This window comes from Lacerta agilis, chromosome 3 (genome assembly GCF_009819535.1).
Source record: "Lacerta agilis isolate rLacAgi1 chromosome 3, rLacAgi1.pri, whole genome shotgun sequence".
Taxonomy (NCBI): domain Eukaryota; kingdom Metazoa; phylum Chordata; class Lepidosauria; order Squamata; family Lacertidae; genus Lacerta; species Lacerta agilis.
The window spans coordinates 15,253,449-15,276,354 of record NC_046314.1 but is presented as its reverse complement, the minus strand read 5'-3'; the positions used below and the strand labels follow the sequence as shown (position 1 = coordinate 15,276,354).

The 22,906-nt window shown below is 43.9% G+C and overlaps 1 protein-coding gene across 1 annotated transcript in view; it reads right to left on the bottom strand.

Moving 5' to 3' along the window:
- The window catches only part of PCSK2 (proprotein convertase subtilisin/kexin type 2), a 113,227-nt gene that overhangs the window by 9,985 nt on the left and 80,336 nt on the right, over positions 1-22,906 (bottom strand). Inside the window, exons 6-8 of the mRNA XM_033142899.1 lie at positions 11,423-11,499; positions 7,628-7,716; positions 4,131-4,306 (exon numbers count right to left, since the gene is read on the bottom strand). Coding sequence (XP_032998790.1) covers positions 4,131-4,306; positions 7,628-7,716; positions 11,423-11,499 — 342 coding nt within the window. The remainder of the gene's footprint in view (positions 1-4,130; positions 4,307-7,627; positions 7,717-11,422; positions 11,500-22,906) is intronic.

Genomic DNA, 22,906 nt, shown 5'->3' with positions numbered 1-22,906 from the left:
TTTAAAAAAAAAAAAAAGCTTGGTCTTTTTCCAAGAGTGACTTCATTTTGAAAACCTACTGATATAAAAAGCTAACCACACACACACAGCAATTGGCTGGTTGAGAACTTTTCTCCTTTAAACAAGGATAAGTTGAAACTGGATAAACACTGTTCATGAAGCCACAAATATACAAACCAAGACAATATAAGCAAGTTCAAAGATCTTGGGTGTAACGTTAAAATGGGAACAAAGTTGAAGAATCATAATGCTTACAAGGCATGGTTATCTTCATTCTTACAGAGCATCCTCCTCTAACTTGGTGCCCTATAGATGTTTTAGATCAGGCATAGGCAAACTCGGCCCTCCAGCTGTTTTGGGACTACAACTCCCATCATCCCTAGCTAACAGGACCATCAGGGATGATGGGAATTGTAGTCTCAAAACAGCTGGAGGGCCGAGTTTGCCTATGCCTGTTTTAGATCACAACACCCAGGAATGATGGGAGCTGTCCAAAATATCTGGAGCACAACTTGGCTGAACCGTGGCTTCTTCTGAGCCCCTTCTCGAATACTGAGAAGTATCACTTTCAGTTTAGCAGTGCATTAACATTCCCGATGTGTCTCTCTTGCTCAGCCAACATTTCAGTTCTCATTATTTATTCATGAGTAATCTCCTTTGTATATTAAATTCAAGCTCTGGTTGGCAAAGGAAGAGTCCCCAATGTTTATTCATGTTGGAGTTGTATTAAAGATCCATGACATTTCTGTAGACTAATTACTTTCCTATTCTGAAAATAGTCCTAAATTGGATTTATATTATGCATGTAACAGAGATTTCAGCTCTGCAGAGAGGGAGAAAGAAAGGGGGGGATCACATAAAATTAGAATGTGAAGGGATACGGTTCTTAAAATAATAATAAACTTCATAAAAATACACTACTTCAAAAGTGTGCAAAAAAATACTTGTTTTCAATTATTTTTCTTCTCCAAGGATGCTAAGTGAACTCACCAAAGCTAGATTCCAAAAAAAAGAATAGGACTATTTTTTTTTATCCTATGCAGACAAACATATTCAACATTATACATAGATGGTAAGGTATATATCCTAAGAAGTTGTGGTATTATCCAAAGGTCTACCTACTTCAGCATCCTACTCCCAAATGAGACCAACCAGATGATTTTGGGAATCCTACAAACTGATGCCGTTTGCACCCCCACCCCCGTCCTGCCTTTCCCCCAGCAGCTGCTATTTATCAGCCTACTGTATCCTTTACATATAGAGTTCCCGATGTTTCCTGTCCCCTCCCGTTCTTTGAGAGCATAAACAAGCATGCAGAGGGAAGTGACCCAGTTGACATTGTGTACTCAGACTTTCAACAAGGTACCTCACCAATGACTCCTGAGTAAGCTTTAACAGGAATGGAGGAAGAGGAGAGGAATTAGTTAAGCAGCAGGGAGCAGAGAGGAGGAATAAATGGAGAGTTATCCAAATGGAGAGATGAAGAAAGTGGAGCCCCTCAAGGACTGGTATTTGGCTTTTTAATTGATTCATAAATATTCCACAGTTAGGGGTGAGCAGTGAGGTGGGCAAGTTTTCTGAGAATACTGAATTGTTCAGAGTCGCAAAGAAATCACAATGAGAGATTGTGAAGAGTTCCAATGGGGCCTCTAAAAAGTGAGTGAATGGGCACTAAACTGACTTGGACCTGGTAGTCTGATCCATGAAGCTCACTAAGCCAGTCAGAGTCTCTCAGCCCAACATATCTTACAAAGGATAATGTGAGGATACGGGGAGGTGGAGAAACATGCATGACAGCTTGAGCTCCTTAGAGGAAAGGTGGGGTATGAATGTAAGAAGAAAATAACGAGTTAAGTTCGAGAACCAAGGTACTTAACTCGTTCCGGAAGTCCGTTTGACTCCTGAAACCATTCAAAAACCAAGGCACGGCTTTCGATTGGCTGCAGGAGCTTCCTACATTTAACTGGAAGCCATGTCAGACATTTGGCTTCCGGAAAAAAAACGCTTGAAAACACTTACTTTCGTGTTTTTGACGTTCGGGAGCGAAAACATCCGAGTACCAAGGCGTTTGAGAACCAAGGTACGACTGTAAGGAAAGATGTTTGATTTGGCTGCCAAAACAGGTCACAAGAATCATAAAAGATTTCAGCTGACTAGTTTGTATTCCAGACAATGTTGAGCCCTACTCAAACAGTTGCCTGTATGCTCTACAAAATGGGAGGACAAGACGAGAGGATTGAAATGGTCTTTTCTATGGAATCCTGCACAAAATCTTTGTAATCCAAAAGTTGCTGAGTAAAGCTCTTTCAAAATGGACTGGAGTCCAGAAAGGTTTAGATTAGCTTGCCTTTTAATACAATTTGCAACAAGCGACTTGGGGGAGTTCACGCTGTGGAAGTTGCCTATGCTTCATCCCTGAACCCTCCTTTGTCCTCCTCATGCCCTTGTGGGCTATGTCAGTACAAAACCCAACAACGAGATCATCAAGGAGCATGGAATGGGCTAAGATTTACGACTCATTAGGGCCAAGCTATTAAATATATTTCTGCCATGCTTCGATACTATTCGCAGGTTAAGTTCACCGGGATAGATGTGAAAAGATTGTTAGTGAGAAATCATCACAGACAATAAAAAGAAATTATTCAGGAGGAAAATGAGGAATTGTAAAACAGTTCTGCTAGATCTCCCTAAATTTACTGTGCAGCCTAAATAAGTTGATATACTATCACTGTGACAATTGCAGGGAGAGAAGCTACTCTTAACAGCATCCTAAGGACCAAACCAGAATAACACAATTAGCAACCACATCTCATAATAATAATAATAATAATAATAATAATAATAATAATAATGCCAGGCACAGTCCCTGTCCCACCCAGTTTTCATTTGTTGTTGTTGTTCAGTCGTTCAGTCGTGTCCGACTCTTCGTGACCCCATGGACCAGAGCACACCAGGCACGCCTATCCTTCACTGCCTCTCGCAGTTTGGCCAAACTCATGTTAGTAGCTTCGAGAACACTGTCCAACCATCTCATCCTCTGTCGTCCCCTTCTCCTTGTGCCCTCCATCTTTCCCAACATCAGGGTCTTTTCCAGGGAGTCTTCTCTTCTCATGAGGTGGCCAAAGTACTGGACCTCAACTTCAGGATCTGTCCTTCTAGTGAGCACTCAGGGCCGATTTCCTTGAGAATGGATAGGTTTGATCTTCTTGCAGTCCATGGGACTCTCAAGAGTCTCCTCCAGCACCATAATTCAAAAGCATCAGTTTTCATTAGGAGCACATAAAACAGGCAAAAATCCTCCTGTGTGGAAATTAGAATTACAAAAGAGTTCCCATTTGCACCAATGGTATGGGTTTTTATGTATAATTTACTTTTACTGTATGTTTTAGTGTAAACCCCTCTGAGTTGTCTCAGGTTTTTAAAATTTGTATGGATGATTGTGTTCTGACTGACGGTCGAATAAATTGTTATTGATTGCACCAATGGGAGCTTTCCCCCTCATATGTGCCCATGGGAGCTTTTCTCTCAGTGCTGTCATTCATGGTGGTGGTGTGATTGTTTTTCAGGATTGCAGCCATGAAGGGTTAAACTTCCCCTCCCTGTGTGTTGCAATCTTAATACAAATTAGGGGTCCTATTTTAATATTTTGATGTAAAACAGATGTAATTGCTAATTGTGCTATTAATGTAGCACTTGTTTTAACACTAAGCAAGCAAGCTAATCGTTCTAACGTCATTTTGGTTACCCTTGTGATGGCAATTGCAATGAAGAAGGAAGGGTGAAAGGGAAAGCAGAAAAATCACTAACCAAATTAGTGGAGCAAAAATTCTCAGTGATTCTGAGGGTTGGGTTTATTTGGAGCGGCAACGGCAATCCCTCTCCCTCTCCCTCTCCCTCTCCTTCAACGGCATAGACTTAAATGGAATAAAGAATTAAGTAGGGAAGATCCTTCAGCCAATTTAGTGATATATAAGTTCAAACACAGAGAAGTTCCAGGTTTGATCTTCTCCATTAGTGAATTGGTTAAAGGACCTTCCCTGCTGATGCTTTGTCCCGTTTGAGCTCTTTTGATCACAAAAGGTCAGACATCACAGGGACACGATCAAACCATTTTAAACCAGACACATTACCTTATTCACACCATCTGCCATGGCTTGTAAGGTGAGCTCTCTTGGTCCATCCACAGTCTTACCATTATCGGTGGGGCCCCAGCTGGCACTGTAGATATCTATTATTTGAGGCATGTGGCTGATCGAGGAAGCTTCTATGATGTCTGTCATGAACGGCTGATCCAGCATTCGGATGCCTGTAGATTTAAGCAACGTAAATGTGGACAATGAGCGAAGGAAAGAGGTCTCAAGGTCACAAAGGTCTCTTGACACATGTAAACCCTGCAACACCAAACTTGGCAGAGGCGGGACTTAGTTCTTCTCAATTTTCTGAATGCAAAACTTTGCAATTAAAAAAAAAAAAGGTAATCCAAAAGCCTGGCTGGGTCTTAATGGAAGGTAAGGTAAAGGTAAAGGATCCCTGCACAGTTAAGTCCAGTCAAAGGCGACTATAGAGTGCAGTGCTCATCTCACTTCAGGCTAAGGGAGCCAGCGTTTGTCCACAGACAGCTTTCCAGGTCATGTGGCCAGCATGACTAAACTGCTTCTGGTGCAATGGAACACCGTGACGGAAACCAGAGCGTACGGAAACACCGTTTACCTTCCCGCCACCTATTTATCTACCTGCACTGGCGTGCTTTTTAACTGCTAGGTTGTCAGGAGCTGGGACAGAGCAACGGAAACTCACCCTGTTGTGGGGATTTGAACCACCAACCTTCTGATCAGCAAGCCCAAGACACTCAGTGGTTTAGGCCACAGAGCCACCCACGTCCTTAATGGAGCAGCATAGCCATGACTCCATCCACAGGCCCATCACTGCACTATTTAGGCAGCTGGTGTGGGGTGCAATGTGAGGAGGGGGGAAATGCTTCTTTGCTATGGCAGATCCCAGGCTGGTGCAGGAAAGAGGATCAGATTGAGCTTACTGCTGTCAAATGTCTGAAGCAGAGTTAGCTCAAGATCCATTGGATCTTTGTGCTAGTTACGAGAGAGAGAGAGAGAGAGAGAGAGAGAGAGAGACCACACACACCCATTTGTTTCCCACTGGCTACTCTGGCTGCTGATATTGTTGGAGGTAGCTTCTTCCTACCCTTGGATGGGCAAATTGGGGAGTTCCTCACAGGGAGGGCTCCCTTGCTGGTCCCCTGCTGGCAGAGGCTGGCAGATCCGGGCACCTTTTCTTCCACCCCCTAGCATGGCAGATGGGATGTTTGGATTGCTCTGCCCAGAATATTCTGTATTTTTTAAAACAAAACAAAACAATTTTGATGCACATGTTTTACTTCAGATCGATTACAGCTGTAACAGTAGATCAGCTTCATGTCGAAATGTGTAAAGTTGGAAAGGAGATGGTCTCTGTTGAAGCTGTTAGACTTCAACAGATGATCTGAAATGCAGGGAAGCCCATTCAACTTGAGGATGGAATTGGAAAGAGCCCAGCTTCCTAGCTGTCTACTGCCATGCTTCTAACTCATTGAACTGATCTATGTAGAAGCAGTCAATGGACCAAGGTGACAGGATTCTGGGCTATACCATTTCAGACTCGATAAGTGGAGGTTCTCTTACCTAGAAACCTGTCTGCATGTAGCAGCACATCAGAAACAAGGTTCCACTCAAACTCTGATGTGCTCCCTTCCTAAAGGGGTTCCAGCTCTTTTGCTGCCCTCTTCCCTTTGAAATGAGCCTTTCCAGCTTCCTTCAAGAGATCACTGCAAACTTTTGCCATTACTGTACAGGTCTGACTGGAAAGAGGGCGAATCATTTGCTACCACCCCGAAACTGACTTGGAAAAAAATCTTTCTTTTTCAGACTTTAGCTGGCCACTTGATGGTGCTGTAGACCTCAACAATAACCTAGTTTGCTAAATGGTGAGCTTGTATGTGGCTGCAGTCATTTCCGTCTGACACATTATCACTCCATCAAAGGGGCAAACGGAGCTGTATTTTATAAATAAAATAGGAAACAGCTGCCTGCACTTACTGGCAGCAGTTTTCCAGGGTTACAGCCAAGGCCCCTACCTGGAGAGGCTAGGGTTCGAACCTGGGATCTTCTGCAAGCAAAGAAAATTCTCTACCACTGAGCTACTGTCTCCATTCTAGATGAAAAATGCCTGTCAATAATTGAAGCCCAAACATAGCTGTCAACCTTTCCCTTTTTTGCAGGAAATCCCCTTTTTATAGCATTGGGAAACAGCAAGGAGGGTTGACAGCTATGTATATAGCCGTGGGGAACAGCAGGGAGAGTTGACAGCTTTGACCCCAAAGCTATTTGTTTTGGATACATTTTAAAGCAGTGGGGGCCTACGTTTGAGGCAGGTGTGCCACACAACTCGACTCCACAGCGTGAGACAATGCCACCACTCGGTTCCACAAACTGCTACTGCCATTTGTGCTGCTGGTGAGATGGAGAAACCTGGTTTACAGCAGAGAAACTTGCAACCTTCCAGAAATTGTAGGACTACAACTCCCATCATCCCTCACTATGGTCCTAGCTGGCTGGGGCAGGGAAGGCGAGGCTTATAGAGAAAGTTTGCAAGGTATTTATCAGGCTGCATCTTTCAAGTAACAATGAGAGATGTTGGTCACTTTGAGCAACGATGTGCAATAGGAGAGCAAGACATATGGTTTTCACGTATCCAGGGCTGCCTTAAGCATATGTGGTGCTGGGATGCAAAGATCCATCCAGTGCCCCTCCCCCCCAGGTTGTCCAGTCCCAGGCGTGCAGGAGGGCGGAGCCGGCCATCCACCTCAGCGTCTCGCTGGCTCGGTCACCCCTGAACTCACAGTGCAGAGCCGCCTGCAGCAGAAGAGCCCGGCACGGTGCTCTAACTGACAGGCAGGCTCTTCCCTGGACTCAACTCTGGCCCCAGACTCTCAGCCTGGCGCCCCTGAGAACCCAGTGCCCGGGTGCCCCACACCCCTATCACCTATGGGTAAGACGGCCCTGCATGTATCATGGGAGGAAGGAAGTGCAGGGTGGAAAAACTGGCATGAAGACTGAAACAACTAGTTATGTTGTGTACACACGCACACACACACACACACACACACACACGGGGATGCACCCCTGCTCCATTCACCAACCCTCTGCCATTCCCCCCGGCATGAACACCCTAGTTTCCCCTTCCCAAACCACATAATTACGAAGCTCGTTTTTCACCTTCCCAATCACTTTTCTGAAAACAGTTCTCTTTTCTATTGTTTAGTTCTGCTTTGCCGCCCTGTTTTCACTTTCACATCCATGCCACACACCCCGCTCCTTCTTGTACACACAAGTCGCCCCCATGGTACCCCCTTGCACCTTCCTCCTCTCACATATTGTGAGTGTTAAGCACTTTTCTCACTTTCCACCCAATTCTGAAGACACCATCACCTCCCACCCCATAGTTCCTTTCATGCCCTTGGTTTGATCCCCACACCTCATGTATCTGCTCCTGCCCCTTGCCCCGTTTTTAGATAAAATTGCACTTTTGCCTCTGAGAGAAACCTCAGTTGTGTGTTCCCCGGTTTATCCCATACCTGCCACTTTTGAATTATATGCCACTCCAACACCACAGATATTGTTGTTTGCTGCAGCAGATACTTCCCCAGCACATCTGGTTCCATGACTGCAGAGAAAGACAGAGATTCCAGTCAAGGCTTCGTATTAGCGTCAGAATCCACAAAAGGCACTGTGTAAAGCTTTTTAGATCAAACAACAATCAAGAAAATGACTTTTTGTTGTGTTTCCTTGAGCCAGAGATCATGATGCACATTTGGACTGAGCACAGTGAGGGCACTTGCAAACTGACCCCACTGCATCTCACCCATTATATAATGAAAACTGTGCTACGGTAATGAAAGATGTACACTTGTCTGTTTCTAGTTCCTTGCTTTGCTTTGCTTTGGTTTCTAGGAAATGCGTGTGCTTTTTCACCTTCCAACGAAGCAACGGGGCAAGGGCCAAACCAGCTTTTTTCCTATTTTGTTTTGCAGGAGAAATTTCCCTTGACAACTCTGGGCTTTATGGTAACTCTATTAAAGAACTGTTGGAGAGGCTTCTATGTTGCTAGGCACCTGCGGTCTAGCATCTGTGGACTGCCTGTTAAGCATAACACAGGTTATACTATTGCCTATCATCTTCTATAGATCCTAGGGCAGGAAGACTGCTGACATCTCAGATGATTTTTGTCTCCCCCAGATGAGTCATCTATTCAGTATGCACAAAATTTACGGCAAGGTTAGGCTACGTCCAGTCTTGATCAAACATTAATTCTGATAGGTTTACGGGGTAGTTGTATGACAATGAGAGTTCGTGCTGATTTTCTTGTGGGGTGTTTGCATGTCTTCTTGTTACAGGTAGGTAGCCGTGTTGGTCTGCCATAGTCAAAACAAAATAAATTTAAAAATTCCTTCCAGTAGCACCTTAGAGACCAACTAAGTTTGTTCTTGGTATGAGCTTTCGTGTGCGTGCACACTTCTTCTTGTTAATCATTCATTCAACCCACATTTTTCAGGACATTTCCCCATTACTTTCCAATAATAATAATAATAATAATAATAATAATAATAATAATAATTTTATTATCCATATCCCGCCCATCTGGCTGGGTTTCCCCAGCCATTCTAGGTGGCTTACAGCACATTAAGAATGCTAAAACAATTGACATTAAAAAAATATCCCGATACAGGGTTGCCTTCAGATTTCTTCTAAAAGTCAGATAGTTGTTTATTTCCTTGCCATGGGCCAGGTTTCAGGAGACTGGAGGTTGTGTCTAACTTTATCCAAATAATTTAAATGTAAGCCAAGGGTAAATGGGATAGGTAAAAAGGTAAAGGACTGCTGGGCAGTTAAGGTCCAGTCAAAGGCGACTATGGGGTGTGGTGCTTGTCTTGCTTTCAGGCTTAGGGATCCAGCGTTTGAACACAGACAGTTTCTGGGTCAAGGACCGCCTCTTCCCATATGAACCTACCTAGACCCTGAGATCATCTTCTGAGGCCCTCCTTCGTGTGCCTCCTCCTTGAGAGGTCCAGAAAGTGGCAACATGAGAACGGGCCTTCTCTGCAGTGGCTCCCCACCTGTGGAATGCTCTCCCCAGAGAAGTTTGCCTGGCACCTTCATTACACACCCTTAGGCTCCAGCCAAAAACGTTCATTTTTAACCAGGCCTTTGGCTGATCTTATTGACATCCAACGCCCTTTTAGAATGTGATGGTGGGGTTTGGGGGAGGGAGTTATAGGGTTAGTGCTTTTGGTTTGATTTTATATGTTGTGGTCTTGTTGTGAACCACCCTGAGAACTCTGGGTATAGGGCAGTGTATAAGTTGAAATAATAATAATAATAATAATAATAATAATAATAATAATAATAATAATAATGTGGCCATCATTACTAAACTGCTTCTGGTGCTTCTGGCACAACGGGACACCGTGACAAATGCCAGAGATCACAGAAACACCGTTTACCTTCCCGTTGCAGCAGTACCTAATTATCTACTTGCACTGGCGTGTTTTCGAACTGCTAGGTTGGCAGGAGCTGGGACAGAGCAACGGGAGCTCACCCCATCACACGGATTCAAACCGCTGACCTTCCGATCATCAAGCCCAAGAGGCTCAGTGGTTTAGATCACAGCGCCACCTGCGTCCCACAAGGGGCTCAGGTGCAAAACAAGTTAGTCTGGTGAGATGCTTGCCCATCCTTTCCCACACCTTTCTGGCTCCACCTATCCAAGTGGGCAAGGACTGGCTCAGCACCTGAATAGAAATTTGTTAGGAGCTCCATATGAGCAATTCTGTGCTTTGTACAGAAAAGACAGGCTGTAAACAAAGGCTAAGAGCTAAAGGACCAACACGCGTTTCAATAATAATAATAATAATAAATATTATTTATTTATTTATTATTTATTATTTATTTATACCCCGCCCATCTGGAAGGGTTTCCCCAGCCACTCTGGGCAGCTTTCAACTGAATATTAAAAACAATACAGCATCAAACATTAAAAACTTCCCTAAACAGGGCCACCTTCAGCGCAAGTCTTGTTGAGCCCCTACTCAGCAATGGCATGCAGGAATCTACTCCAAGCAGAAATATGTCTCATTGCTAGGTGAATATGAGCTTCTGAACTAAAATGGTAAACATTTACTAAGCATAAGTGTCTTTCTTACATGTGCTGTTCCAGACTTCTCTCCTAGACATCTAATTTACTGAATTAGGGCATATAATAGAAATACAGAAGCCCAATGATCTTTGAAGTCCCAGAGTTGTGCAACTCTTCACTAATTAATTACAGCACATTAGCTAAATGTCAGGTGTCATCTCATCTGCAAATATATGAAAACTTCCATGTTATCCTATGCTTCTGGCAGAAATGGCACAAGTACTAACGAGAATGTGCTGACACGTCAGTCATTCTCAAGAGCAACTGCAGGAAGCTGTGAATGCACATACCGAAGTATATATTTCCTTTCATCCTTCCAACGGACATGGAAATGCAACATGTCACTGTGGCCCTGGGAATGAACTGTGTTGGGAAATCTGTCACAAACATCTCTATAAAGATCACGAATTTCGGGGAAGTGGCAATTCTGAAGGGTAGTTGCATTTCGGTTTATGAATTAGGTCCGTTTGCATCAAAATGTGAGCAGGACCACAATTTCCCCTATCCTTACTTTGAACACAATCCAGCCAAAGTTAAGCATTTAAACTAATTCCACTGAGAGAGTTGAGCATTTGCACAAACCTTTTGGCCAGAAATGAATGTGCCTATGTGCCTGAACAGCGCTTAACTTTGGCTGAGAGAAGCCTGGTTCTTCACTCGTTCTCTAAGACAGCAAAGGTCATTGTGCAGAAGAACTTTCATCATGCCAATAATGTCACATTAGACATGCGCTCTCCACATGGATGCCCAATTGTGCAACTGTTTCATGCACTTGATCTTCCGCCTCCTCCTTTTTCTTTTTGGAAGGGAAGAATCGTGAGGACTGGGAGTTCGCTTGGAGCACCTTCATCACCATTTTGAATCTGCTTTCGTTTAAGTCCAGTTGCCACAGCAACTGCAATCCAAAAGTGCATTATTTTCAAATGTATTTTACATAAAATACGCATGCCATCCAAAATACATACTTTTAGATACATTTTAAAAAAAATAAAAAACCAAGAATGATAAGGCAAAATTTGGTGACTTGCACAAACCAAAGAATGATTACTTTCTGATCAGCTTATTCGGACAGGGAGTGAAAATCAGGTTGTTTCATCCGAAGATGTGGACGAAGCAAACTGGCAGAAGACTGAATTGTAAATTCCCAACAAGGAAAAGGATTAGATGTGCTTCTCACCTGTTAAACCAATCATCTGTATAGCGGGGGTACGGATAGGGGTCGTTGCTGCTGAAATCATAGCTGGCTTGAGCATTCTGGAAAACACAAAAAGTAGGACAAATAAGCATTAATAGATATATAGAGAAATTAATGCACATCAGCCATGTTTATTCATTTATTATCTATTCATTTAAATTTATATCACACGCTTCCTTCACACAAAAAATGCCAGAGTGCCAAACACATCTGTCAGGGGGGAAATACAATTAATGTGTTTAAAATAAATAAATAAATAAATAAATAAAAATGTTAAAAACATATTTGAAACAGGAATTTCTGGAACAACAATGGGATATCAGCTCTGTGCAAGGCATGATGGATAACAGCAACAACTGGGGGAAAGAAAGGCATAACATTTTACAAGGGCAGGAAGAAACACCACAGACATCATAATTGCCACACACAGGAAGAACAAGGATATAGTTTGAGTTCCTCACTTGTGGCTTTAATGTGTCAACATGAATAGAAGTTATTAATATTGCCAGTTGTTGTATAAAGGATTATTATTATGACTGGATGTACCTTTGAAGGTGACCCGAAAACTACAACTAATCCAGACTGCGGCAGCTAGACCGGTGACTGAGAGTGGCCACCGAGACCATATAAACACAAGTCCTGAAAGACCTACATTGGCTCCTGGTATGTTTCCGAGCACAATTCAAAGTGTTGGTGCTGACCTTTAAAGCCCTAAAAAAACCTCACCCCAGTATACCTGAAGGAGCGTCTCCACTCCCAGCATTCAGCCTGGACACTGAGGTTCCCACACAGTGAGAAGTGAAGCTACAGGGAACCAGGCAGAGGGCCTTCTCGGTAGTGGCACCTGCCCTGTGGAACACCCTCCCATCAGATGTCAAGGAGATGGGTAACTATGTAACCTTTAGAAGACATCTGAAGGCAGCCCTGTTTACCTGAAGGAGCGTCTCCACCCCATCGTTCAGCCCAGACACTGAGGTCCAGCTCTGAGGGCCTTCTGGCTGTTCCCTCACTGCAAGAAGTGAGTTTACAGGGAACCAAGCAGAGGGCCTTCTCAGTGGTGGCACCTGCCCTGTGAAACGCCCTCCCATCAGATGTCAAAGAAATAAACAACTATCTGACTTTTAGAAGACATCTGAAGGCAGCCCTGTTTAGGGAAGTTTTTAATGTTTGATGTTTTATTGTGTTTTTAATATTCTGCTCAGAGCCACCCAGAGTGGCTGGGAAACCTAGCTAGATGTGCAGGGTATAAGTAGTAGTAGTAGTAGCAGTAGAAGGTCCAGGGATCAATCTCTGCCATGTCTGTCTGAGATCCTGGACAGTTGCTGCTAGTCAGAGCAGACAATACTAATCTCAACGGACAAGCAGTCTGATCTGCTTTCAGGGAGCTTCCGATTAGACTGGAAAGATTAGACAGAAAGAATATCCTTCAGCTGTTTAAATATGTCTGAGGTGCAGACCAAGAGTAGCTGTCTTTTAGACCTGCTGCCTTCTTTTGCCTGAGGCAGGGAAGATGCCGATCTTTGCCTCCTCCTTTTGCAGTGCTCTTGAGAAGCAACCTTGCCAAAAGAAGATCAGAGCTTCCCCTAACCTTTTATGAAAATATTGCGCCATGGTGTGACCAGTAAGCCCAGCTGCTTCTCCACTGTGGCAGTGATGGCACACGCGAAACAAATGACCAAATGTGGATAATTAAATTTATACATTTGCTTTCTCCAGAGGGAGAAGTGTTTCTGAATAAAGAATTAAAAGGAACCCATGTATTATTCATAGGAAGGATTTGAGCAGATTTGAGAGGAAATTAAATCCAGCCTCTAATTCACCGAAATCCCTTTCTCTTAACAAATAGCAGATTTTCACCAAATGTCAGACTCCTTGCCTAACACATCACCTTCAGGTGTACCTCTTCCAAGATGTGTTGCACCCATTATTTCTATCGGTTGTAAGAGGTCCCTTTGCATCACCCTCCACATGTGAATGAGACCTATTGCAGTGGTGGGAAAACTGTGGCTACCCCAGATGTTGTTGTTGTTGTTGTTATTTTATTTGTACCCCGCCCATCTGGCTAGGTCCCCCAAGCCACTCTGGGTGGCTTCCAACAAATATTAAAATACATTAAAATATCACAGATCAAAAAACAGGGCTGCCTTCAGGTATTTTCTGAATGTCAAGTAGTTGCTTATCTCTTTGATCTCTGATGGGAGGGCATTCCACAGGATGGGTGCCACTACCGAGAAGGCCCTCTGCCTGGTTCCCTGTAGCTTTGCTTCTCGCAATGAGGGAACCGCCAGAAGACCCTCGGCGCTGGATCTCAGTGTCCGGGCTGAACGATGGGGGTGGAGACGCTCCTTCAGGAATACAGGGCGGAGGCTGTTTAGGGCTTTAAAGGTCAGCACCAACACTTTGAATTGTGCTCAGAAATGTTTTTGGACCTCAACTCCCATCACTCCCAGCCAGCAAGTCCAATGGTCTGAGATGATGGGGCAGTATCTGGGGGATCTGGAATGGGGCAAGGGTAGGGCAGAGCAGCAGCAAGGGCAGGGTTATGTGACTACACTGGCAGGAATATCAGACTGGCTTCACGAGTGTGCCTTCACGAGTGACCGCCCCCCTTCCACAGTACAGGTAAGCCCCCATGACCCCACTGTCGAGAGGGCAGTGTTTTGGCATTTCCCACCACATCAGCCACTGCTATGGAGGACCACAGGTTCCCTACCCATACTCTATGTTAAGCCTTTGGAATTTGCTTACAACTGCACACTCAACTTGGGAGTGTCTTACTGGGACTTTCTTCTGGGTATAAGTAAACTTTCCAAGGATTCCCCTTCATTTGATGCATTATTGCTTAAATGTCTTCTGCTTGATCTGGATGTATGTCCTAAAATATCAGACCACTGGACTATAGCCCACAAATGCCTGTTCCTGGACTTTGAAGATGCTCAAACTCAGGACGAAAGGGAGAAACGTCACTTGGGAAGACAGGCGAACTAATGTCAGTGTACTGGAAGAAGGAAAGATCACTAGTGTCGAAGCAATGATTCTTCAGCATCAACTTTGTTGGACTGGTCAAGATGTTCAGATGCCTGATTGTCGTCTTCCAAAGCAACTACTGTACAGTCATACCTTGGAAGTCGAACGGAATCTGTTCCGGAAGTCCGTTCAACTTCCAAAACATTTGAAAACCAAAGCGCAGCTTCTGATTGGCTGCAGGAAGCTCCAGCACCCAATCAGAAGCCGAAGAAGCCCCGTCGGATGTTCAGCTTCCAAAAATAGTTCGCAAACCGGAACAGTCACTTCCGGGTTTGCGATGTTCAGAAGCCAAAACATTCGAGAACTAAGCTGTTCAAAAACCAAGGTACGACTATACAGTATTCCGAACTTAAACATGGAAAGCATAATGCTGGTGGTCAACAAAAGAGGTTTAAAGGCTCTCTCAAGGTAAATCTTTAAAAAATGTAGTATAATCACCGACAATTGGGAAACACTGGCCTGCAAGCGCACAATTTGGAGAACAGCCTTTACCAAAGGTGTCATGGACTTTGAAGACACTTAAACTCAGGACGAAAGGGAGAAACATGCTAAGAGGAAGACACGCTTGGCAAACACTCATCGTGACCAACTCCCACCAGGAAACCTATGTCCCCACTGTGGAAGGACGTGTGGATCCAGAATTGGCCTCCACAGTCACTTACAGACTCACTGTTAAAACCGTGTTCACAGTTTGAGTGATCACCAAAGAAGATTCCTGGGGTCCTGCAACAGGGTACTGACAGTCCACCAAGGCCTTCCATGGGCCCCACAAGAGATTGTGAACCCAATGAAACAACAACAACAAATGGATATATGCAGGCCACACACACACACACACACACACACACACACACACATTCTTCATGCCCAGAGCAGTTCCTCCTCACTCTCTGACCTCTTCACAAAATTTAGACATAACCCCTGCACCTCTGATAGGATGCTGTACCTTCACTGCTCAATTCTAGGTGGAGAAAAGGAGACAATGAGCTGGAATGGATGTGCTTATGAGGAATAGAAAGGTGGGAAAAGGAGATGTGTGAAAGTGGCAGTGCAGACAGAGGAGGCCTTTGGGGGGCACAAAGGAGGGCAGTGCCACCATAACACGAAAACATGGGTCCAAGGCTTGGATGTTCATTGTGTTTGACAAGGGATGACTCCCAAGCCACCATTAAATTAAAGCTGAGATTAGCTTCCATGGATTGCAAAGTAGATACTGCCTATTCCTCGCTTGCCATGGTCACCATGGCACTTGGATTCATTCCAAAGAATTCATATTTTGTGTCACTGGCAATAATGGATCTGTAATTTTTACAGGCCACTCCACGGAGGCAGATGTGATCTGCAATTTGATGGCAGCTTGGGAGAATGTCATGTAAAAACCATGCAAATGGTACAAGAAGATACATATTCTATTTTATTTTTAGTTTTAATGTATTTAGAGTGGGAGCTTGGTTCTCAAATGCCTTGGTACTCAAACAACTTGGAACCCAAACACTGCGAACCCGGAAGTAAGTGTTCCAGTTTGTGAACATTTTTCAGAAGTCGAATGTGTTCCATTTTGAGTGTTATGCTTACGTTTTGAGTGCTTCACTGAGCTCTGTCAGTTTTTGCTATTTATTTTGCGTTTATGTTTCTGCAGCTCTTTTTTGTGTGTGACTGTGTGGAACCCAGTTCAGCTATTGATTGATTGATTGATTGATTGATTGTGTGACTGCAGTACATTGTTTATTGCTTTCATTTTATGGATCAATGGTCTCGTTAGATAGTAAAATTCATGTTAAATTGCTGTTTTAGGGGTTGTTTTTAAAAGTCTGGAACAGATTAGTCCATTTTGCATTACTTTCTATGGGAAAGTGTGCCATGGTTTTGGAACGCTTTGGTTTTGGAAAGGACTTCCATAATGAATTAAGTTTGAGAACCAAGGTACCACTGTACTTAGTTTACATTGCATACCTCAAACAAAACAGTTAACAATAACAATTCCAAAACAACCGAGGTGCTGAGTGGGTTGCATGGATTATTTTAGGGGGTGTAAATATAAGTATGGTTACAAATCATGATTTTGAAATTTCCTTTTGCGGTTCAAATAGTCTTGTTTCCATGTATATGATATGAAGTACCACTGTGTGGCGTTGCAGTGACTCTTCTCCTCTGGTTTCTGCATTCTTCCTTTTCCATGCCCTGTGGCAGCCATTTTGTGACTGGCTCCCAAACCACTTTTTTTAGAATTCCACATGTGCCCACCAGCTTCAAAAGTTAATTGATTCCAATTGGCTTTTTTGTGTTAAACACCAACAGTATAATAATATTGGAGCAGCAGCTGTGGGAGGTGAGGGGGAAATCCTGGAGATGGAAAGGCACCAAAAACAACAACTGCTTAATGGCATACTCTTAACTTAATGGCATACTCATTAATCACCAACATTTTCAGAATCTTCCTGAAGTTAACAAGATTTGCAACCCTGGTTGCTTGTTTTTCACAAAACTCAAAACAAACTAAAAGACGAAAGCCGACTGCTAAGCTCTGATTTTTAATGTGACCCTGACTAATCTGGAAACATGACTTTTCAGAACAGAAAGGAGAACTGATGGTAAAAATGAAGGGGTTTATTGTTAAGTACTCGCTGTGAGATCTTTACTTATTCATTCTAATTGCAAAATTTCTCTATGCCAATTTCTTTGCAAGCTGGTTCAGTTATGCAGGTTCTTTCATGCCCCTCTAATCACCCTTGTCCAAACGCAGGGCTGCCAATACTGTATGCATTTACTTAGGCTGTTACAGTGCATACCTGCTGTTTCCTGAAAGCTCAGAGCAGATCACTCCAGCTTTTCAACTGCCCTTACAAAAAATACAAAAACCCTGTGTCCTTATCCATCTCTGGACCCCCCCCCCCCCCCGCCAAAGCCATCTCCCCACAAAAGGTATGACCTGAAGGTACATGAGGCCACTGCTTTGCTAGCTGTAGGTCTGGTCAGTTCCTTGGATGAGTGAGTGACTGCTTGAAAATCATATGCTCACTTCCTAAAATAGATTCAGTGATGGAAGAAAGGCAGGATATAAATCAGGCGTGGGAACATTGGGCCCTACAGGTGTTGGTGAACTCTGACTCCCATCATTCCTGGCCCCTGGCCATCTTTGGTAGGGCAAATGGGGCTTGTATTTCAGCAACATCCAGACCAAACGTTCCCCACATCTAACACAGATGTAAGAACAAAGTAAGATATTTAATGAAGAGCAGCAGCATGGTCCAGAACTGACATTCATTTAGCATTGTTTCCTTGCTGCCGAGAGCACATTATCATTTCTATTTCTTCGATGAGATGCTCTCGGCAAGATTGTGGCCAACATTTCACCAGCAATTTACTGAATGTGTAAACTGACGGAATCCCTGCTACCATTAGCTGACTCGATAAGAGCTCCAGAATTACGTTAATCAGATACAGTGGTTTCTGCAACTGATTCGAGCATCATTCAGCTCCTCTTCTGGGGAAAGGTTAAGAAAACTCATCCATCATTTGGATAAGAAATGTGCAGAAACAGCAGCAAAAACCCTATCAAAGTGGCACTTGTCAACTGAGGCCAGACTGCATGATACCAGGGGCGTACCCAGGATCAAAACTAAGGGGGGGGGCAAGCCATGGTCGTTCAGGTTCAAAAACAAAAACAGCTTCAAAAAACCAAAACAGCTTCAAAAAACAGAAAAACTCCCCCCCCCCAAACAGAAAGCCCCAAATGGCTGAAAAACTCAGTTTCCCAGGATCCACAGTCCTCGCATAGGAACTACTCACCATGCAAAGGAACTCAGTTTGCCAAGCTCCCTTGCAACAATGAATTCGCCCCCTGACACTGCCCAAGTCTCAGCCTGCATCCCCATTTGACTAAGCAGGGTGCAGGCTAGGATCCGGTCTCTGATAGGCATGCCAGCTCTTTGTTGGCATGAGGGAGGGGGAAACAGCCGGCGCAACACACACACACACACACACACACACACACACACACATATAGTGGCCAACTGCCTTGGCAAGAGCGGAAGAGCTCAATTGTTATTGAGATTTTGGGAGGGGGAGAAAGACCAGTCTTGAGCTTTTTTTTTCTTTTTAGTCTGCCGATAACCATTAATATATATATATTTTTTTGCTTCTAGTGGGGGGGCAGCTGCCCCCCCTGCCCCCCGCCCCCGGGTACGCCCATGCATGGTACCCACTGACGATTGGCCCTTTTATTTTAGCGTATGCTGCATCTATTTTGTATTGATGTTTTAATTGGTTTTCTAAATGTGCACAGATGTGTGTTAGTTTGTTTGTTGCCTGCCAACAGGGCCAAGGTAAAGATTGCCAAAGGCTGGCTATTTGCTTCACACCTACATGCTGCAGCGTATTTAGATTTCCTCAAATATAAATTTGGCTATCACAACACCTCCATCAAGTGCTGGAAAGGAATGAGCATTTTTCATGTCTGCAGCGGGCAAGTTAAGACCTGCTTGAGGAGGAATATAAGTGATGAAGCCCTAAGTAACATTTCTATACAGTACTGGTAATTGAAAAGGAACTATTAAAAGCCCTCGACCTTGAGACCTTTGTCAATCATTTTGAAATATCTCCTTGAAATATGCTAAAACATGCAAAACAAAACAAAAACCCCACTCAGAGTATACTCTGGCTAAAACTCTGGACTTAGTTACTCAGTTACTAGTTTAATTTACTGGTTGAAGGATCCTGGTCCAGTCACTATGTGAAGTAGAACTATGGGGATAAAGACTAATCACCATGATTCCATTCATTGTCCTCTCCCAAATATTCCCCCCCTCTCTTTTACACTTTTTCCCTCTTCCACAATTTGTAAACACGAAATCCACAGCTGTTCTCCTCATATTCATCTTTTCAATAGACATCTCTCTCACATTGTGGTATAGCTTTATTATTCCTTCCAGAAGGTCTTTTATCCTGGAGAAGTTTTGCCTGGCAAAATTACCGGCTTTGTGTGTGGAGTCTGAGCTGTGTAGCAAACTGTGGAATACATTATGCTTCGTATTTTAATTATCAGCTCAGAATGAAAGATCCTCTTGACGGAGAAAAATAATAATAATAATTCCATGAAAGTCAAAGCTCCGTGGAGTTTCAGGCTCGGAGAAGAACATTACTTCTTATGTCAAACAAAGCCTTCCCTCTGCTCCATCTTGGAGGAAAGGTAGGATATAAATCTATCCAATCAATAAATAGATCTCTACTCTTACTTTGTAGAAATGAGAACTTTAGGTCTTTGAGCAAATTAAGGTGGTGCGTACTTTTCAGCATGCCCAGCAACCTTGCAGCGAAGTTTTAAAAAAACATAATAAGGGGGAGAAGGGGCAGAAGTTCTGGGGCCCAGTACAAATATCTTGGGGGGTTACCCTCTAACCATGGTCCTAGGAATCCCTATTAGAAAACAAGAGATATAACTCAAAACAATGAGGCTTTCTTTATGAACATGAAAAATGTAATACTACAAGGAGAGTAACTATTATGATGGTGCCAATGTAACCACGCCGGACCTTAATTACCACCCGCACCCAGGCAGCAGTATTCCTTTCCAGCAGAAAATGGACACTGGCATTTAAACCGAACAGCCAAGTGACAAGTTAATGGTTTGATTTAAGTATTAATGATCCAGATGCCACTGCAAAAGACCAATTTCTTTACCAACCTCTGAGCCATTGTGCTGGTCCTTTTGTTACGTTCTTCAAACAAGAGGACAGAACAGAAGCCATCTGTCTAAGGCACCAGGTTACAACTCTGTAAGTCACGACGAGGTTTCAATGAAGTAATTATACAGGTTTGGATTCCGGTTTTATACATTTCCACCCCCACCCATACATACTTGGGGGAAAGTACGTAAGTTGGATAGAACTGAACAGATGGTTGGTTTGGTATAATTGCACTAATGGGGGTACAATATCTGCTTCAGAAATGAAACCTATGTGATAGCCAGAGTATCCTCAGCGTCAGGGAACCAGCAGATTCCTCTCTAAGAATCCTTATGCACTGGGTAGGATGCATGGAGACTTGCTACTTAAGGTAACCTAAATGCAGTCAGGTGCTATTCTGGTCCTGAATTGCTTCTTAGTTCATTCTCAGGCAATGTGAAAGGGTTCCCATGGAATATGGAGGTGGCATCAAAAACCTTCAGGTTTCAGAGGTTCCTGTCTCTGAGCTGAGCAAGAAACTTTGAGCAATTCAGAAGTTTGAATGGTCATTACACATTCACCCTGGGGTCACCAGGCACTGAGAGTGTCAATGGCAAGATCAGGATATTTTGGAAGAAGTTCCTGAGATCTTCAACCACTGATGATTTCTTAGTTTCCTTTGCTATCTAGGAGCTGAATGCTGAGAACCTTGGGAGAAAGCTTCCTTGTTTGAATAAAAGAGTATCATGTAAATAACACACCCCAGCTTGCAGCTTGTCTACAGCAGACCAAACAGCCTGTTAAAATGTGTACCTGTGGCCAAAACCCTCAATTTCACCTAGACTTTGTCATACTTTCTGTGTTTTCAGACACCTCTTCCTCTCTTCTCCTCTTTCCTCCCAATCCGTCCATCCTCCCTGGACTATCTCCACTTTATACAAGCAACAGTGATAAGCCCTTTGATATTCGAGTTTAGATGCATCTATTGCCACCCAATAAACAGAAAGCCAAAAGTCTTTCCCAACAGCTAGGCATCTCTCCTTGTTGGATGGAAAATGCCAAAGAAAGAGAACACTAAGAACTTCTGCTCTCCTTCAGCTCTGGAATGGTGGTTGTGCAACAACAGCTGCATCCATTTGTGGTTGTTGTTGCCTTAGGGTAGCCAACTGTCATGGACTTCCCCCAAGGGAAGAAAGCTAAGAGTTGGGGGGTTGGTGGTGGGATAACCATGAGTGGTCAGAGGGAGAAGAAGAAGCTAACTGGGAGGAGCAGGTGTCAGAAGCTGAAGAGCTAACAGGGTTTAGTCTGTGGCAGAGGAAAGTCCAGAATCAGAGGCAGAAACCGAGGTTTGGGGGTGGGGGCAAGAGGCAGAGATGAGGCAGGCTGCTGAAGAAGCCAGGGGGTCTCCCTGTCCTGCTGTGACCAGCTCCCCCCCCCCCGCCCCGGTCTCCCAGAATCTGCAGAGGTATGGAGAGGGCAGAGCAAATGCAGGCAAGATGAAGGAGCCTCATATTGCTTGGAAAGGAACTGGGGAAGGAGAAGACTTACTGAGCTGTGGGATGGCGGGGACCTTCAGTCCTCACAGCTGTCTCATTGGGGCAAGATGATGATGATGATGATGATGATGATAATAATAATAATAATAATAATAATAATAATAATAATAATAATTTATTATTTATACCCTGCCCATTTGGCTGAGCCTCCCCAGCCACTCTGGGTGGCTTCCAACACAATATTAAAATACAATAATTCATCAGACATTAAAAGCTTCCCTAAACAGGGCTGCCTTAAGATGTCTTCTAAAAGTCTGGTAGTTGTTTATCTCCTTGACCTGTGATGGGAGGGCATTCCACAGGGCAGGTGCTACTACCGAGAAGGCCCTCTGTCTGGTTCCCTGTAGCTTGGCTTCTCATAATGAGGGAACTGCCAGAAGGCCCTCGGCACTGGACCTCAGTGTTTGGGTAGATCGATGGGGGTGGAGACGCTCCTTCAGATCTATTGGGAAGAGTTGCTGTGCTCACTAGGCCTAAGTTGTTTTGTTTTTTGAATAGAGTTGATTTCACTGACACCTTGCGAGTTCATGCTGACCTGCTCCTGATACCCACCCTGACACCAACATATGCTCTCCATGTGTTGTCAAATCCATTCCTGGCCATTTGCCATGCTAACTGGGGCTGATGGGAGAACACCACTCCATAGAGCAATCCCTGCCTTACACCACATTGTAGATCACCACACTGGCAACACCTGCCTTGACCAAGCTGGGCTTTAGGTCCATCTAGCTCCATAATGTCTAGTTTCATGACAGTAACACTGCCTCACATAGGGGTCCTTCCCAACTGCCTGAGATATTTTGACCAGACATCTCAGGGACTTGAGCCAGAACTTTCAACATGGGAAACATGCCTTTGACCACTGAATTATGCTTTTCAAGAGTTAGAATATATCCCAGTGGCTACTGAATGCTCTCAGCCACTGGTACCTGTTGTAAGAATTCCATTCTATGCATCTCCCGAGTATAATTAAAAGCCATCTTTACATTACTACATTCTCCTGTCATCTTTATTTAGAACAACCTATTATACATCTTGGCACACCTCCGGTGTTGCTAGAGGGAATTCAAAAGGGCAATTCTAAATGTCACCCATCCTGTACAATATTTCACCAGCTCTATTTCCAATTTTCTTCTCTTGGCTGTGTGCGCCTTTTCTTCCCACTCAACAGAAGGTTTCTCATGGGGCGACTTCGGAGCTGTGTTAAATCATGGCAAGCA